A 19936-nucleotide genomic window follows, 5' to 3' on the forward strand; every position below is an offset into this window, starting at 1 on the left:
TTGAATCTCTGAAACAGGTAGGATAGATATTCTGCTGAAGTTATTAAATCCCAGGTGCACTTTACTAATTTTCTACATGGAGAATTATTCCGCCTGTGAAAACAGATGAATGATGTCTACTCTCTGTTCCAAAGTCTGAAATGAAATCAGATACTCTTGAGCTGCAATATGGGAAATAATGGACCCAGTTATTGAGACCAAAAGTAAGTATATCTCAGCCGGTGATGCTTTGATTTTGTCCACTCCTTAACTGTCGTGTTGTCCTTGGGTCAAATTGACCCGTTTTCCTATATCAATGTTATTTTTAGCTACCCAAAATAACACGATTGATCCAAAGTACAAATCTTTACTTTCATTAATTTCTAATTATGTAAGTCAGCCAACTTCATTAAAGTGCAATACTAAATCGCTGGAGTGGTCCCATTATAATCAAGGCATATAGCATTCCTCACCCAGAATTACAGTCTTAAAACACATCATAGTGGAGACGGCTTTAATTTAGTCATAGCATAATGTAGAGAGCTACAACTCACAAAATATAAATGTTATAATATTATATATATCATATAATATATAAATCTGCTCAATTAGCTGATGAAATTAGAAAAGAAATTATCTGAAAATATCATGTCTCATGTTGGCTTGTCCAAAATGCCATTGTGGGGTTGGTTTTGGAATGTGTGAAGGCCTGGCTACAGCTCGCGGAAAGACACAATAAGTGAGTGCTTCTGAAAATTTGCAGTAACATAGTGAGGAAATGTATTGAGCTAAAACATTGACAGTAACCTGTAGTAAGTTCACAAGAGTGTTCAGTGCAAAGTGAAACAGAAAGTGACTTAGGTGGAAAAGAGGAAAAAGTAGCCAACTTGAGTGAATCACTCACATCCTGCCGTTTGCTGTGAAACAAATGAGCCAATCAAAAGTGCGTTTAGGAGCTGACACATGCGCAGTACGCGTGTACGTCGTGTTCCCAAACAGCAGCAGAGGGAGGGTAGCGAAAGCAGAAGGGACTTGGAAGTATTTGGACACACATTTCTCCGAGCCACACACAACGTAAGTTTATAAAAGTGTTAACTACAAGTTTATTACAGTCGCAAATGTCAAAGTTGCACGTGTGTTTTGTTTTGTGTCGCTTAAACAGGCTGTTTACTCGCTGTTTCACTTAGCTAAACGCTAGCAGGCTTCATGCAGTGTAAAACCAAACGTTGCTCTAATAATAAAAACCACAAGCTATTTCATATAGTCCCGTGATATGTCACACGATGTGTTCCCCTGGTCACCCTGAGCATTATTTACACTGGAACTGACCGACTTTTTGTGGAGAGTTATTAGCACCGATTTGTTATCAATGTCTGCCTTCCGAGGGGAGGTGCACAGACACTCTGCTGGATCCACATTTAGACAATGAGTATCTTAATTTCAAGTGAGGAAAACCAGGAAGTTGTTGCTGTAGATTGTACAATTATTAATGTGTTTTTTCAGCTGACTGAACAATCCAACGTGTCTCTATGTAATCTGTTTGCAGAAGGGGAGTATTTGTTTACCACTCACTGTCTCTCTCTACATCCAGGTTTTAGCTTTTAGTTCCTCAGTGTGGACCCACTTTGGTGACTTTGGCAACCATTCACCATGGCTGCTGCTGCTGCTGTTGTTGCTAAATCCCCCAAAGGCAGCCTGAGAGAGGACCTGACATGTGCCATATGTTGTGACCTGTTCCGGGAGCCTGTCATGTTGGCCTGTATGCACCACTTCTGCAAACCCTGCATCTCCAGGTACTGGAGAGGGACTCAGGGGCCTGTGACCTGCCCGCAATGTCGCAAGGAGTTCAGCTCCAAGCAGTTCCAAACTAACTACCTTGTGACAGCCATGGTGGAGAAGGTCCGGGCCACCACCTCGGACACGTATATCAAAAACCTAGAGGTGAGTACACACCTACCGTGATCCTGCTGGCTGGCTGCCGTCCACTTCTTTACTCTTGGTCATCCGGAAAGTTTTATTAAATGTTTGTAAATCATATACAAAAAAAACCTCAGGCTCCAAAGTAAACGGATCGATTGAAAACTAGGGTTGTGTAATCTTTGAGTTATGTAAGTTGAATACAATTGTATTCTATGTTTCAGTCCACATCTGTGTTTATTTCACTGTAGTTCCCCCCTGAACACATCTCGTTTGCTCAGGGCACAGTTAACTCTCCACTCCCTTTTTATATTACTTTGTACGACAGGAGGATATATTACTTAACCCGAGGCAGAAAACCACAATAATAAAACCACCTGTTCAAAATTCCAGTAATAAATCATAACTTTGTCCCTCTTGATACATGTAATTGTTTTTCATACTGTACCAGAAAGGTGTTTATTCAATGTTATGGTTGTTTCTAAAAACAATTGTTTGACATTTGGGAAAATATGTTTATTCACTATCTTGCTAAGAGTTGGATGAGAAGCTGTATACTACTCTCACCAGTATATAAAAGGCTAAAGCCAGCAGCTGCGTAGCTTAGCATAAAGACTGGAAACAGGGGAAACAAATAACCTGCCTGTGTCCAAAGGTTAATCAAATCCACCTGCACATATTAACACATCCTATCTTGTTTGTTTTATTCATCACAAAACAACACGTGGCAGTTTTAAAGTAGAGATGTTTTGATACCATTTTTCCTTCCTAACAATGATTCCCATACCTGAAATATATATATATATATATATATATATATATATATATATATATATATATATATGTGTGTGTGTGTGTGTGTGTGTGTGTGTGTCTGACATATATACTGTATATATGTTTTAACAGCTGTATATTAATACTAACTCTTTATGTATATGATATTATTGCTAATAGTGGTTTTATGGTCTGGCCTAGGTCCCTTTGTAAAACATAAAAAAATACACACAGGGAATTAGAAATGTAACTATATGAAAATTTAACCTCACGGTTATAGTGACCATAATTATTATGGTTTTCGTTATTATTGCAGAATTTAAAAAAAGAATGCGTTCAATGCCTTTGGCAGCAATCTTTTTCCTGCACGTTCTTCAGACAGGACAACTATCTTCAATCAACCTTCTTATAATAACCAAAATATGCCCATGCTTCACTCTTAGTCCTTATAGAGGGCTGATAAATGTCCTGAGTGCTGTCATCTCCTCCTTCCGTCATAATTCCACTTTTAAAAACGCACGTCGTAGGCTACGCAGTTGCGCGGCAACTTCAAGAGACTGTGTTGAAGTGTACCGTTACACCGGTAATCGTTACATCCCTACAGGGAATTAATGCCATTGAGATGCATTCTATTATCGACAGTCAGTCATAATGGAAAAAGAACATAAATAAACAACTTTAAATGTTTTTTCAGGGCAAAATTACGTTGGATCGAATTGGTGCATTGACTTGCATACTCACTGAGACCAGCGTATTACACCGTATCGGCAGCATTTCTGATACTGGTATCGGAACAACTCTATTTCACAGGTCATTTGTGTTGGACTATTTCTTGGCTGGTTACAGTCACTTATTCTAGTCTCCGCTGGACGCCTGGCGACCACATGGAGACTTCAGGAAAGGGCAAAAGTGTACTGACTATTTCTAATAGGCTGTACTTTGTGCTGTTGTCTCACTAGATTGCATCAAATAACAAGGTGTTTCTGATATTTCTGCTTATCCATATCATTATATTTTGTAAATGACGAGGGGAACAAAACATTGGATGTACAGTTGTTTATGAGTTCCTTGATGCTCTACTCAGTCTCCCTCTATGTGCTGTTGTTTCTGTCTCCACATTGATTTGATTTCTTTATTGCTATACAGAAACAACTGAAAGAGACTTTGGATAGCCATCGCCAGAAGAAGGAGGATGTCATCAACAGTATTCGCAGAGACAAAGACAAGATGGATACCATAAAGGTACACTCCGCTGGGGAACTCAGAGGGTGGTAGCACTTAACAGATAACAATGCGCACGTCCCTCCCTAATGGCTGTTTGCAATATGTCACGGTGCATATCTAGTGGTGTTTGCAGATGATGCTAAGTGACAGTTTGTGCTTTTTGATGTAAAACATGAGGGTCTTACACTTGGGTGCATAAATGCCTTTCTAACCTCTGACTTAATTGTGGGTCAACGATGCAAAGGAAATCTTTACATTACAGTCTTATTCTTACATGACAATTATTCTGTTATATTTTCTTCAGTTAAAAGACTCGGTGCATAAAACCATGCATTTATAATTAAGCTTTAAATCACTTCAACAAGAGATAAGATTTTACTACACATGACAAACTGCACAGGCAGAGGCGACAGAAACCACATCACAGCTAATGTGTATGTGACAGATGGAAGATAAGAGCTTGAGTTGAGTCGTGCATGCTGTGCTGAGATGAACAGGAAATCCTTCCCCACTTAAACAGTCTGTATTTGTTTGACACATAGATTTTTTATGCGAAGTGTAGCTTCATTACCCCTTGCTTGTCTCTCTCTAGAGATGTTCACTTTTTGCGGAAGCTATTTAGGGCTTTAATGGAACAAGCCACTTGGCACAAACATAGCTGTGGTAATATAAAGATAGCAAGATGCTACATTATGTCCTCTACCCGTAACATCAGTCATTTTCCGCTGTCACAGAGAGTCGGAGCAGATCTTCAGGCCCGTGTCAAAGGGGAATTCAGAGCTCTTCATCAGATGTTGCATGATGAGGAGACCTGCGTGCTGGAGCAGCTGAGGAGAGAGCAGGAGGAAGAGCTGGAGAAGGTCCAGCGCCACCTGGAGGCCATGGAGATGGCCGTGAGGGAGCTGGAGGATAATATGAGAGCACTGCAGCAGGCTAGCGGCGCCACTGAGAACGTCATGCTGACTGAGGTGAGGTCTCGGCTGTGACAAAACTCTTCAAATGAGAATCCAAGTTTGACTGACATGTTTTGATGCATCAAAGTACCTTTCAAGCTGTGAATATGTAGATCACATGTGACGTTTTTATGAAACCCATGCTTTAAGTAATGCATGAGTGTCACTTAGTTTGACAAGTTATTAATGTGATTTGTCTTTTATTACCTTCTCTCCAGCTCCCACAGCTAAGGTAAGTGTCCGTTTCAATGTTGTGACTGATTTATTTATTTACTTTTGTGCATTTTTCCACCTGTCATATGCTTATTTGATTTCTACCTCCATTTAGTGTCATTTGTGCTGAAAAAAAGGACCCTCACTAAATGCGTGTTTGCTTTCTTCTGACAGGTCATGTGTGCTGGCGGATGTTGCCCCGGAGTTTGATACAAACGCTTTCAGCAACAAATACTTGGCCCCATTACAGTACATCACATGGAGAAAGATGTTCAAGTCTTTGGAGCCAGGTAGTTTCCTCTGATGTCCTTCATCAGACACAAAAAAGACTTGATTGATTTTCAGTTTAAAATGTGACACTCTTGAATTTTATCATCATTTAATGAATTATTCCATCCCAAAGGTCCTTCTCCATTAACGTTTGATGTTGACACAGCCCACCCGAACATTCAAGTCTCCCGGGACAAAACGGCGGCAGTTGAATGTGACGTCATGATTCCGCATACGGACCACAACAAGCGTTTCCTCCAGTGCGTCAACATTTTGGCTGCCCAGGGCTTCCAGTCGGGCCGACACTACTGGGAGGTAGAAGTGGGCTCCAAACCCAAGTGGGACCTGGGCGTGGCCTCTGAGGCCGTAGATAGGCACGCTCGGATCAAGCTGAGCCCCGAAACCGGCTACTGGACGCTGAGGCTGCGTAATGGGAGCGAGTACTCGGCGGGCACACAGCCCTGGACGAGGCTGCAGATTGGCTCTTCCCCTCAGAGGCTCGGGGTTTTCTTAGACTGCGACGAGAGGAGGGTGACCTTCTACAACGCCGCTGATATGAGTCTTCTCTACTCGTTCACCAACGGGCCGAGGGGCAAGGCATTCCCCTTCTTCAGCCCGTGCATTAGTGACCGCAGTCAAAAACCTCCACCAATCAGACTCCTCCACTACCCTCATATTGCTCTGTCAGGCTAACATGGGTGTAAAAGCTTTTCATTCACATATTGGCCAATGACTATTATCACGCAGCTTTAAAAAACAGTCCTGCATTATGTTACTATAATGATATAAAAATGTCAGATTATTCTATTATTTTCCCTGCTGTAATGATTGGGCATCACCAGATGCATCTAGTTTTTGTAATAAACCGTAACAGCCTTGAAATGATGAGAAAATAGCCATATTCACTGTATGATACAATTCCATTGTGCTGTAATTATTTTGAAGAGACTCATTCGATTTGCAGAAGCACTCAGCAGAAACATTAAAATCACTGAATTCAACCATTTTGGGTCGAATATAGACAAGGTTTAATGCATCAAATTACATTTCAAGACATACTGGTTATTTACAGTTCAACCAGATATCTTAAAAATATGAAGATGCAGTTTCTGATTAATAATTCAGTTTACCCATATGTAACTTCACAGCATCCTTCGTAGTTCTGTAGATTCTTATTATAGGATACATGTTGATTTTTCATTATTTGTACGTTCATTTTAAATACATTATGTGCCTAAATGGGATATATTACACACTTAATTTTGTATTGCTCAAAGAAATAAATTTAAATGTAGTTATTTGCATTATTCAGTCTATGCAGTATATTTACATTGTTGTGATTGCATGTTTCGATAATTTCCTGGTGAAGACCCAAACAATTACTGTAAAACCTACTGATGCAAGTAATAAAACCAAATCCCTTTTTCTTTGATAAACAAACACAGTCTTTGATTCTCTTCTGCAGCTGCGATGGTGCACTCCTCCATGACCTTACTTGAAATAATCAAGGATGTTATTAAGCATCATCAAAGCAGAACGCACAACCATGAATACATGTGCCGCCTCTGACACTTAACCAGCAGGAAGAGGCGGGCTCTCGGTTATCTTTACAAACACACGAGTGCCGACGTCCTGTTTCCTCCCGTCAGGTGAAAGGTCACATAAACAGAGTGACAGTGGGGATGCCTCTGGGCTGTTTGACGGGCCTCGGGGGCTATACTGAAGCAGGATGCTGCTGCCTACCCTGCAGACTGGAAAAGTGGCACAATAACCTGCACCAGAGGGGAATCCATGCTCTTCCTGCACAGGGGCTAAATGGAGTTGGTCCGTTTACAAAACAACACATGAGTCACTCACTTTGACTTTTGAGTTCAACTTAATCTCCTGAATTGAAGAGAGCTTTAATTTGATATTAAATCTTAAAGCGATTATGAGGAGAGCCTTTATCTGTACATGGCTCTTTTTGGACCCTATGTCTTCTCTGGAAAGCTATTTGTGCCTCTACTATATATTATATTTTATGCCTCTGCTGCACCACACAGGCATTAGACCTGTGTGGCCAAAGCCATCATGTTTTCAGACTGTCCGTCCATCCCATTCTCATAAACATGATATCTCAGGAACGTCTTGAGGGATTTACTTGAAATTTGGCACAAAGGTCCACTTGGACTCAAAATTGAACTGATCAGAATTAGTTAATCACAGTTCAAAGGTCAAGGTCACTGTGACCTTACAAACGTCAGTTTCACTGTCATCTAACCATTCTATTGTTGTTATTAAATTGTAGGTGTAATTGTAACCTCATTACGCATCAAAAATGAAAGCTGCACTTGGCAAAACTTTCTATTAACAGTTGGGAAAATTACAAACTAGAGTATATATCCATGACGTTCCACTTCCAGGATTGCTGGAAACCGGAAATTTCCTTTGTGTTGTTATTTTAAACTCCAATCAATTTATGAGGACTATGATTAACTGCTCCTCAGATCTCTGCAGGGTAAATCCAGACAGCTAGCTAAACTATCTGAGTTTTCTGTTGCACGACTAAAACAACTTCAGCTTCAGAACATGCTCATGTTCCACCAAAACAAGTTCCTTATAGGGGCTGTTTTGCAGCAGCACTGTGGGCTTCCCCCCAGCTCTACAGAGTGCATTAGCGTCTTTTAGCTAGTTATTTGGATTTTCTGTTCCACAACTGTAATGCTTTAGTTCACTCTCACCGCTCTCATCAACTTTGTTATCAACAACAGGCAGTTGTTTCCAGCAAAAGAACCTCTATTAAACCCACTGTACATTTCCTACCCAGCCCCCAAACAGTAGACAATGCTAGCAGCTAGCTAGCTGTGAACACTGTGGAGCATTTAGCTAAAGAGCCAGATATTTTCTTTTAGGAGTTGGTGACCAAAACAGAATAAAATGAGAGTGAATGATGGACTTACATTTGTCTGGTGGACAGAAAAAACAGCCCCCATATGAATGCTGTTGTTTAGGCCTATCAGATGTATGTTCAAATGGTCAGCAGTTTGCTAACACATTGGCTATACTATCTTCATAAACTGATAATATATCAATGATGTGTTGTTTTGCTGCCCTCAAGTGGCCGAAAAACGAATGAAACAGTTTAAAATGAATTTAAAGTTCCAGTTAACTAATTAACTCAAACTCCAGGTAGAATTTGGTTGATCTACAAGAGTTTGGCATCATAGAGGAATTTCTGTTGACAAGCTGACTTCCACTCAACGTATTAGCTTCATGGCTAATTAGTTGGTAAATGCAAGCAGTGCACTCCTCGTTCTTTCAGTCAGGAAGCTTGCCATAATTGCTGACCGATTGAACATGACCTACAACTTATGAGAAATTTTGGCTGCCTCAATCAAAACAAATCAAAACCCCTCTTGAACAGTGACAGCTACTTTAAAGTAGCTTGGCGGAGTCCAGTGTCATGGGCACGGACTTCACTGAGAGAGCGTGCGGGTTGCATGCATGCTCCACATCCTTCCTATGATAGTAACTGTGGATCTGTAATGTGTTTCCTGACCTGAGGATGGACCGGATGGTGTGCTGGCACTCCAAGGACGAGTCCTTGAGTCCACAATTGTCTCTCAGGAGCCAGCAGGATTATTAACCGAAACCTTTTCATCTGACACAGCAGGGGCGATCATGCTGTCATGCATGAGTCCTGTTGTTTGTTATCACTGTTGTCTCAATAGCTAGCCTGGATGCTTATGTGTGTAGTTTATTGCCTCGTTGGCTATTCATGTGTTTTCATGCGTTTCTGACATTATCTGTTTTATATATTTAGAATGAGATTTGGTAACTCCCTGGACGTAGATTTGTTAGGCTAGCAACAACATTTTAGTGTGTTTTTGTTCCTCTCAACCCGAGGGCGCTGCGGGCCTGAAACCAAGAGAACATTTTAATTACAACCATTCAATCACAACATTGTGTTTTAAGGTCAGAGAGGTGGATTGCCGTAAGGGATCTGGGGGGAAATGTATGCCCACAATAACACACAATCATTCTTTGTTCCCTGTTGTTCCAAACACTCCTGATGTCTGGTTCTCCACGGTTCCGAAATCAATGTGAATAACAACATTATCTTGTTGTGAAATAAAACATTTTCTCTTATTGACAGCTGCTGTTCGATGGGTGGGTGTTTAGCAGTTCGGAATGGCACAGTGAGGAAGGAGTCAGCGAGTGTTATTATTGCTGTTATAGATCTCCAAGATACATCATACAATTGATTTTACCGCACACAGTGTTGAAAAGCAGAAGTGATTACACTGGCTTGACCATGCATGCTGTTTCTTCTGTGGCTCTATAAGAGGTTTGACAGGACCTTAAAGCTGCTTCTACATCAGGTCTTATTGAAGTTTAAAAAAAGATATAAACTTTTAAAGATCCAAATATTAAGCCTTAAAAGTATTTTTTAAGTGTTTTGTTTTGATTCCATGGTGTTTTAGATCTTTCGTTCGATAGTCGAAATATACATATATATATATGCAATTTTGGATTGTAGCCTACCTCAGAAACAGAAGTGCAAGTTTAGCAATACTTGGCTTGAAAAAACTTAATTTAGGTCTCAGTTAAAGCCAGTTGCTAACAACATGACCAATTCAAAGTCTACTACTTCTTAAGCAATTAAACTGGAGCCGCTGGACTCTCATGCAAAAAGTAAGAAACATCTAACTGCTATGAAGGGTCTCCAGCAAACAACAGCCATCAGCCAGTTCTGCTGAGTATCGGGTGGCTCCAACCCCAGCCGTACCTCCACACTGCCTGGGCAAGTCCCACACAGCAGCTCTGCAAACTCCCATAAGACACCTCAGTGTCGCTTTTGAATCAGAGCAAGTACTAAGAATGTGCTCTGAGTCCTCCACAGGGTGACCAGACACCAGTCCTATAATGCAAATGAGGAAATCTGGGAATTGTTTCATACGACAATTCTGGACTGTTTTTTTCTTTTCTTTTTTGATGTGTGACATAGGCCTAGGTTTTTCATTACATTACATTATCATTCATAATGGTCTTAAAAATTCTTACATTTGACTTGGTGCTGCAGAAACCCTGTGTAGCCTATCTTGACTTTTGATTTTGAGGTGTACACATGTTTTCAATTTTCAAAATCCCTATGTGTAAACCCCCCCCCCAAAAAACCAGGGCTGTTAGCAGCTTACAATGGGGATGTGGTGCTCTTAATGCATGCTTTCCATTCACTCAGAGGACTCTCTGAGGAGGATGGATCTGATCTGTGGCTGGAAGAACTCTGCGCAGTTTAGTTTATTTGGAGGCATCCTTCCATGTGACCCTTTGAAAGAATAATTACAAACTCTAAAGCGTGTGCTACACCCAAGGCATCTCTGCTCAGCTGTAGATCGTCTGGATGAGAGAAAAAATTACTTTTTAACCTTAAATTTATGACAGACATTTGACCTTAACAGAAAAATTGACATTGACATTATGATGTTAGAAAAGTTCGACGCTGGTCGTATTATTTTGAAGATTAAATACAGCCGGCCAAAGCAAAAACATATCATGTAATAGTCTTGTAATATTCCTCCAGAGGCTGTGGTATTTTGTTCCCTTCCTTGGCGACACTGCTGTGCTCCTGTGGTGGCTTTATAAAAATGTCTGATGGTATTAGGATTACCTGCCAGGAGGAATTTAAATGCCTCGAAAAACTCCATGAAATGAAAACAACGTCAAACAGTGTTGGACCAAAGCAACAAATGGAAATCCACAGCTCGGATACAGCATAATACATTCTTTGCTCATGGAGGTTATAGTGTTCTTATTATCCTTTGTGTTGTCCTTTGTTATCCTAGACACAGTTAAGTACTCAGATCCTTTCCTTGAGTAATACCATGCACAAGTAAAAATCTTGCATTCAAAACATTGTCTAAGTGAAAGTATGTAAGTATTTTAAGCGAGTACTCATCATGCAAAAATTGTTCCCTGTAACGCAATATTAATCCAGAAACATCTTATTTAATAGTAAAACACTGACGTTTTGTTATTGTGGTTCTGGATTAATATTACTGCTGCGTTAATGTGTATGTTGCACTTTACTGCTGTAGATGTTTAAGGTTGGGCTCATTTGAACTCCTTTGTACTGTTGGGCAGTTTTATCTACAGCAATGCATGAGATCATCATATGTTTGTTGTGTTGCTGCCCAGTGAGAACCACTAAACTCCAAAAAATCGACTTTTCATGGTGTCATAAATAAGCACTTTGTGAAGATGCACTCTCTAGCTAATCCAAGTTGGGGTCTAAAATAGTTTATTTAGTTTAGGTGTTTAGTACAGAAAAAAACTTCAGTTTGTTAGAAAATGTTAAAATAACCAACCATGTTTTTTACTGGACAGAAGGAAGATGCAACATTGTAATCTGAAAAGCAGCTAAAGTTAGGGGAAAGTACAATATTTGCCTCTGAGATGTCGTGGAGTAGAAGTATAAAGTACAACAAAACGGAAATACTCAAGTGAAGTACAAATACCTCATACCTAAATGTGTCATGGATGTTAGGGGACCCCCCACCCCCAAGAACACACACACACACGCGCGCGTTTTATGAACTGGATGGTTGGGTGTGCATGCGCTCCAGTCACGAGCAAAGGAAAGGGAAATCATTGTAAATCCCATTCAGTGCCTTGTGCATCCTTTTGACAAAACGGGGGGGGGGAAGACGTTTTTTTTCTTCTTTTTTTCATTTCCTCAGTATTTCGGCGCTGTCCTCTCTGTGCAGAGCAGCAACAGATAGGCATCGATTGGCCGAGGTTCACCTGAGTTCTTACCCCATCCACGGACATTCATTCAAACCACCTTTCTACTGTCTCCACCAGCATTCAAACTAAAGACTTCTTTTTTTTTATATAAGAAAAAGCGCTCAAGCTTCTGCGCTTCTGGACCGGAGATCTGGAGATGAAGACAGACTTTACGCTTTTCTGTCGGACTTTGATTGGAATAGCATATGCCTCAGGTGAGGAGACGTTTGCAGTGAGTCTGAAACTTTGGAGCGCATAACTTTTTATGAGTGAAAATGTCGGTAAATAACTGATCCTATTAAAGTTGTATTTCTAGAGGCGTACAAGTACTCATGCCAAACTGTGGTCCTAAGACAGGAACATCCTGAAATGACGCTTTTCTTCTTCATAGGCTACATTCTGTTTAATTAGCCTAATTGTAAAAGGGGTGGAGCATTTTCTATTGAGATTTGCAGCAACACGTTTAATTAAAAACGCGAAATCTCAGCACAGTTCAGAGTGCACACGAATTCCTTCATATTCATTTAGCACTCTGAATAAGGAATTAAGAAGAACCCATGGGAGTCTCTAAGTCTACATGCAGATAGGCACTAGGGGGAGGCATGCTGTTTTTTGCGTTTGATAAAGACGTTAATTGATGATGCTTAACTCATGGCAAAAACTAACAGATTCTATCTGTTATGTTGAATTTGAGTGAGTTTAGATCAGGATGCACCTATGTAGGTCACATGTAGGTTTAGGGGCAGAGTGGGAGGAGAGGACTGACATGTGGAGTGGAGGAGGGAGGGGGGGGGTCAGACCCTTTCAAATCTCTGGGTGGGAGAGTGGTCTTTTTTGGTAATCTTATATTTTGGTCAGAGAATGTCACTTGCTTTAAGTACAAATCAACTTGTTTCAAGAATTGCAGGGTTATCCTGAGTGTGATCTGTCTCCATATGTGCTGTATAGTCCCTTCACAAAACAAGCAAAACTGAATCTAGATCATCATGTTGTTTTCATTGCATTTCATATCAGATACTTGAAACAGGGCCCTCTGATTGACTTTGTTGACTGGGAACACGGCTGAGATTATTTACAGTTTTGCCCAGTGACTCAATGTGTATGTTTGAGTTGTTCATCACTGATTGCTGTTGACCAGCTGTTCATAAAGAACAGGGAATACTTTAGTGAGGGGCAGTTGCCATATGGCTATCTGAGTCATGACTCTGGGGCGGAGGGATGGCTCTCGCTGCTTTCATAAATATCACTGAGCTGTGCTGGGTGGGTCACGTACATTTGGAGGAACAGATAAACAGGGGCTCTGTTTTTTTCAGAGAGGATTGCAGATTACGGCATAAAAAAATCCATTTCAGGGGGATCACTGCCCTCAGTAACAGAAAGGAAAGATCTTCTAATGTGCAACAAATTAATTAATTAGTCTCTTGTCTTTTTTTCAAGTGGCCACATGTCACTTTGAGACTGTATCCAAATGTTTGCAGCATTCAAAACAAAGAGAAAATTAAAAAAAATACACATGGGAGTTTTCCATTAATCCACAATGTGTACCTTGAAATTGTAAACGTCCACCTGAGACTTCTGTCATCACACAAAACTGATGTGCTTTTTAGCGAAGGTGTGCTGTTATCTGTTGAAAGACCTGCCGGCAGCCCTGTCGACCATGCAGGGCCCCATCTTTCTCAGTCAACACTGAACGCATAATGGAGAAGAACCAATATCTCAGAACTATCCTGCAGGCTGAAAGAACCATCAGCTTCATATCAGTGAGGCACATCTTTCAATTACAGCCTCCCAGTATGTAACTAAAATCCAAAAAAACATTAAGGTGGAGAGGTCAGAACAAGGTTATGGCCCTCCATCACTTCAGATTGAAGACATGTTTTTTCTAATGATGCATCCTTACGTTGGGGTTGAACATATTCTTTACATAATGGATATGTAGAATAAATGTAAATAATCATATTTGTCTTTAATCCGAAAGGTTTTGTTAAACCTCTTAACCCCCAAATATCTTTCAACAAAATACAATTTGGGGCATTGAAAAGACACTACTGAGTCAGAGTCTTATGAAAGCATGATCAGAGCCCGGACCCGTTATTAGGATCAGAGTGCGAGATTGAAGGAGAGTGGATTGCAGCCCTGAAGTCATTGTCATTTAACGGGAGGGGAGGGTGGTGGGGGTGTAATTTACGCAGCAGCTGCATCAATGGAACTTTAAGATTTCACCCCGAGCCATTTTCTACCATCTTCCTGTCACGCTCTGTCTCTAGTTTGAACTGTAATGATTCCAAAACATTTCTTACACGGCTACAAAAATCGGTCTTATGAAAAAAAAGATGCCTTGGTGCAACTTTGTTGGTATAGGATATGAATAACTGATCAATTCATCTCCTCTTAACTGTTTTTGTTGTAGCATGAACGGAATTAGAAATCTTCACAGTCCCATATGAAAGACACACATATGAGTCAATCTTTTTTTTCTAAGGCTGAGCGCTTGAGCTGAATGATCTTTGGCTTACTCTGCGTCTTGGGTGCATAATGTTGATATTGCTTTTAGCAGAGTGTTTTCTGTACGCATACCTCCGCTTGATCAAATCATCCCAGAAATCTGACTCTAAAACTCTTGGTATTATTCTAGTCGTCCACTTGTAGGGGTCGAGTTGTTTTAACCAACAATAGCCCCTTATCCTCCGTGTTGTTGATCTCAGGATTCAACCTCAGGACTCCGAGGAGCGGACCCTCGGTGTCTGTCCTTGCATATCTGGTTCTATCAGCTGGAGAGCAGCTCGGATGAGAGAGGAATGCTGCCGCTGCTCCGTGTGGGAATCTCTCTGCAGTAAAGTCCAAATAAATAGGGAGTCCGGTGCCTCACTCATCACTGGCATGAAGTAGTGAGGCCCCTTGGGCAATGAGATGTCTGGTCACTCACTTTCTCATCATGCTAAAGCCCCAACACCCCAAATATGACCAGAGCTGAGAGATAAGCTCTTTCAACACCAGGAATCTGCAGCATAGGCCAAATATGTGTCTAAGTTGGTGTTAGATAGTTGATGAAAACCATCTGTGGTATTTGTGTTTTCATACTGTATGTCTGCCTCCCCCATATTTTCTGTGCCCAGTTTTTAGCCATGCTAGCTGCATGCTAGATGCATGGCTCTATGTGTGGCATCAGGTGTATCTGTTGGTTGCTCTACCACTTTTGTTCATACTGAAATATTTCAGTATCTATTGGGCACATTGCCATGACATTTATTTATTAGGTCCAAGCCCACGGGTGCGTGGACTGCAGTAGCAGGAAACCCTATGTGGTTCACACAGCAGGGTTGTGAAACCCTATTGATTCTTCTTAATTCTTCTTCTCCGCAATAAACTCTACAATAGACAGCCTAAACCGTACATGGTGGCAGTGTGCCGGTTTTAGGACTTTTTTTTTTGAGTGAGTCCAAAACTCTGCAAAGACCTCAAACGCAACAATTGACAGCCTTACACCACTAGGTGGCGCGATAGCAGAAAAAAATGCGTTTGGCCCTATAACTAGCAAATTGTACATCGGACATTTAAAAAACATACAATATATCCACACATTCGCTGTATCCAACTGAATCTCGTGATATAGGCCACGCCCATTTCCAACTTGACTTTTATGTGTGAAAAATCACAATTTATCAAAAAACAACTTTTCCAATCTCCTCCTAGACTGTGCGAATGATCTGCACAAAATGTGGCACATAGCATCTCCAGACCGACCTGACAAAAAGTCATCCAAAGATTTTTTATAGAATAAAAATTCTGCTTATTGCGCACAAACAAATTTGTGTAGCTATGTATGAAAACATAACTTTGCCATATCTTGGCCAAAATAAATGCTGTTGAAGTCTAAAGATAGACCATTAGGGGTCGCTATAATCATCGTAGACGATTTTGGGCCATTTTATCCCTTGTGAGGTCGAGTGCGTCATATATGAAGCTAAACGGCACTTCTGATTCATAACTTTATAACTTAATAATATGACAAGTACAACTAGTACTACTACAAACCTACTGTCTTTTGGAGCTAAAAGCTTACAGTAGTCCCGTTCCGCTGATGTCTTTGTTGTCTTCCTATCCCTTACAGAAGGTTTTGTATCCAGCCCAGAGTTTTTCGTGGTCATTGTGCTATTAATTCATACTGTTACATCCATATTCCTTCATATTTCCTGACATTTGACCCCCCCCACCGTTTCGCTTTGGGTTCCACTTTGGTGCGCTCCCTGGGTCGTTGGGGCCGACTCGGGAGGGGAGGCTGGGACCCTGTTGGAACTGCTTGCATTTCTAGTTTACTTTTTATTTTTTTTTACATACTTTCATGGTCCCACAGGGATTGAATCCTCTGATTTTGTTGATCCCTGGACTTTTCCTCCAGTGCCACCATTAGGTTTACATTTTTATGTTTTTAGTTGAACTAGTGCACTGCTTGTTGAAAATGTGTCTATTCGGAATGGAACAACTTCAAACGTGACACTGCGCTCTCTTGGTTCCTGAGCAATACACCTGCCATGACATGACTTTACTTTGCAGATTTAGATTATTATTACAAACTATAATCCACTAATAAATGATGATGATATTCTAATAGATTAAGCAGAAGGCTCTACACAATACATTTACCAACTACAACATCATTTAATGACATTCCATTTACTGCTAATAAGCAAATGTTAGCATGCTAACACACACAATTAAGATGACTGACGTGATGAAGGTTACACCGGCGTGACACCAGCATGTCAGTGTAAGCATCTTAGCATGCTAATGTAGCTTACGCCACTGCTGTGCCTTTAAGTACAGCCTTGCAAAGCTGGTAGCTCGGTTGTAGACTCTTAGGGCCAAGTTATGCTAGAAAAGAACTGGTTAGTTTAACGTGTTGTGCAACCGCATTTGTAAACAAAAGTGTTTGTCTGGTTATTATTGGAGAGGGAGAAAAAGCGATGTAATTTAAATGCGGGGTAAAGGCACACATTCTGCTCCAGCAATGTCTACATTTCTGGAGCATTCTTTTTTTTAAAGATTATTTTTTGGGGCTTTTACCTTTATTGCATAGAGACAGTGGACAGGCATGAAAGGGGCAGAGAGATGGGGGATGACAAGCAGCAAAGGGCAACATGCCGGATTTGAACCAGCACCGCTGCAGGACTCAGCCAACAACACTCTTACTCGGTGAGCTCGAGGCCATCCCTTTCTTAACATTCTTCAAAACCTCCCCACACGTGGAATAATTACAACAAAGAGAAGGTTTACTTATTGATTCTTCCTCTTTCTCTTTCTCTCTCATGTTCACGCAGGCCTGAGTTTCCTACTGCAGCTAGCAAAGCACATAGACAATAATCAACTTTTATGAGCACTTGAGCTTTAACTCAATGAGTGAATTAACACACCCATGAAGGGGTAACAGCGTGGACAATTTAACGTAAGCGTTTTTACCTCGAAGATGAAATAAATGATATGTCACTGCAGCTAGCATTGATTGTTGACAAAAAACAATCACAAGGACTGCTGCATATTTTTCGGCTCAGGTGAGCTACTACAGGTCGCATATCATTTGGCAGGGAAAGGGTTATCAACAAATTAGGCAGTCCAGAGTAATTCAGGGTTTTGAATTTGCAGCTACTTACCTAGTTGTCTTTTGATATTGTAATGCAAGGCCAAGTAATGAGATACACCATGTATATCGGCCAGACAATCAATTGCTTCTTTGTATCTATTGCCTTTATTGGTTGATTATTCTACACGTTCTGAAGGTAAAAACTGGATCTTCGGACATGTTGGCTGTTAGACAGATATTAAAACACTCCAAAGTGCTTGTGTTGCTTAGAAACAAGCATAATTTAGAGCACTTCCATCATTGCAATTACTTTTAAATTGCTACTCTCAGGCAGACGTGTGTGTAAAGGGTTGGGACGTGGAAGTCCGTGTAGCATTTCATTGGTCACTCATACCTCTTGCCATATTGGAGGTCGCTTGAGGTTCATGGGAAAGAGTCCATTGGCAAAGCCTAAGGAAATTACCAGTTTCCCTCCCTTTAGGCATTCAGCACCATAATTGTTGACCCGGCACTCCCTACTTTGCCCTTGTTTTCTACGGCAACTTAAGCTGCCGCAGTGATTTAGCTCACTGGGACATCTGACACGGCAGCACATACTTGTTTATGGTCTGAATCTCCAAAGTAATGCGCAAGTTTGGCCTCTGAACAGTCACAGCATGAGTTTTAGGAGCATGCAAGCCATCACAGCAGGCGCAGACTGTGCTAATCGTTGGCATTTGTTTGTACTAATAGAGAAATTATAGAAGTTTCACAACAGAAATGTCAGCGCCAGGAGCCAGAACAAAGCATTAACCAGATGGGTACAATATGACTGGTTCCCTTCTCAGCAGGGGAAAATATTTCTCAAAGCTGAAAATGATGACATGCAAAAAAAAAGAGATCCCATAGAGGAAGAGCTTGAGTTGTCCGGTGTGCCTGTGAGGCAGGTACAGGAAGATTTCAGGGACAGAGGTTTTAAACATAGGAAGCTGGACCAGATGGCATGTCGCCGCATCCTTAATTTTGCAACCGTCCTCTGGCAGGATGTTGGAAAGGCCTAACTCCCCTATTAGTGGAGAGGACAGGGACGTAGTGGATGTCATTCTAACAATGAAATCAAAGCTGGTCTGCCAGTCAGTCCGTCGCCTGGCTTTGGCCCGGCCTTGTGTCCAGATAACTCTTTCCGAGTGAGAGAGAGAGGGAGTATGTTATAGCATGAGGCCAGCTGACTCCACATCCAGAGTGCAGGTCTGCTTCATGGCCTGCATGGCCTCCCGTCCTTTGCCGGACATACAGGGCTATTTCAGAGTTCCCCAGCCTTGGCCCTTTGCCAGATACTGTGTCACTGAAATAACTAGCTGCACTGTCACCTACATGTTTTAGTTATTTATTTTTTTAAGTGCAATACAGTTCTAGTAAAACTTCAATTGGGTTTAACCCTGTGTGATTTGTGTCCATTGAAGGGGAGTCAGAGTTGTATGTACATCATAGGCATTATACCCACTTATTCAGAAAATAACCACAAAGCAATTCAGCACAGGTACCTAATTACAATTACTATATCTGTGAAAACCTGTATCTATATTTTTGAACGACGCCCACGTCGCATCCTTTCTGCCAAACTATTTGTTTACACAAGGTTCCTCTTTTCCTGTTCCTGTCATGTGACTCATCAGGGACAAAACTACAGAGGAGCAAGGAAACACAAACGGCAACATCTCCTTCACCGTCCATGAAAAAGGGAAGTGGGCGATGCGTTGACATGATAAAGAAAACAGGAAATTTTCTCTCAATTAAAAACATTGCGTTGCTTTTCACACAAGCTTTAATGTTCCCTGTGTCGTTGCTCTCATCTTCACGTGTACCTTTGATGCCTACGAATCCTGCCTGCCTTGTCTCTGTCTGCTTGTCAGAGAAGCTTTACATTTTTAACGGGCTTACAGTGCCTTATGGAAGCTTTGCGTCTTCCTCTATGTGTGTGTATGATTTATCTTTAGTCAGCTGGTGCCCTCCATAGGCTGGGAAGTCCAAATTCAGTAATCCATTACTGTGACAAAAACACCAGCATTAGCCCTGAACAGAGCTCAGCAAAGGATAAGATAAATGCAAATACACAGAGGCATTTAAATGGGTTAAAGATCTAATATACAAATGCATAATCAAACACAGTACAATGCGTTTCCTTTATTTTCATGACTATTTACATTGTTCTCGGCAGTAAGTCGGACTCGTTCCAGGTGAGGGTTGGCCTCCGCCAGGGCTGCGCTTTGTCACCAATCCTGTT

The 19936-nt window shown here is 41.1% G+C and overlaps 2 protein-coding genes across 3 annotated transcripts in view; both read left to right on the top strand.

Annotated features, from left to right (window-relative positions):
- The first annotated feature begins 920 nt into the window (after window positions 1-920).
- trim105 (tripartite motif containing 105) overlaps window positions 921-19936 on the top strand; it is a 24266-nt gene continuing 5250 nt past the window's right edge. The window contains exons 1-7 of one of the 2 annotated variants that reach the window (XM_034883196.1): window positions 921-1053; window positions 1593-1920; window positions 3817-3912; window positions 4629-4862; window positions 5066-5079; window positions 5235-5350; window positions 5464-6637. In XM_034883196.1, the coding sequence (XP_034739087.1) occupies window positions 1630-1920; window positions 3817-3912; window positions 4629-4862; window positions 5066-5079; window positions 5235-5350; window positions 5464-6023 (1311 nt within the window). In that variant the 5' untranslated portion in view covers window positions 921-1053; window positions 1593-1629 and the 3' untranslated portion in view covers window positions 6024-6637. Of the gene's footprint in view, window positions 1054-1553; window positions 1921-3816; window positions 3913-4628; window positions 4863-5065; window positions 5080-5234; window positions 5351-5463; window positions 6638-19936 lie in introns of those variants that run through there. The other variant, XR_004658194.1, reaches the window with a different exon arrangement.
- The window catches only part of flt4 (fms related receptor tyrosine kinase 4), a 44872-nt gene continuing 36863 nt past the window's right edge, over window positions 11928-19936 (top strand). Inside the window, exon 1 of the mRNA XM_034883195.1 lies at window positions 11928-12310. Within this exon, the coding sequence (XP_034739086.1) occupies window positions 12253-12310 (58 nt within the window). The 5' untranslated portion in view covers window positions 11928-12252. The remainder of the gene's footprint in view (window positions 12311-19936) is intronic.

The sequence above is a fragment of the Etheostoma cragini genome, chromosome 10, assembly GCF_013103735.1.
Source record: "Etheostoma cragini isolate CJK2018 chromosome 10, CSU_Ecrag_1.0, whole genome shotgun sequence".
Taxonomy (NCBI): domain Eukaryota; kingdom Metazoa; phylum Chordata; class Actinopteri; order Perciformes; family Percidae; genus Etheostoma; species Etheostoma cragini.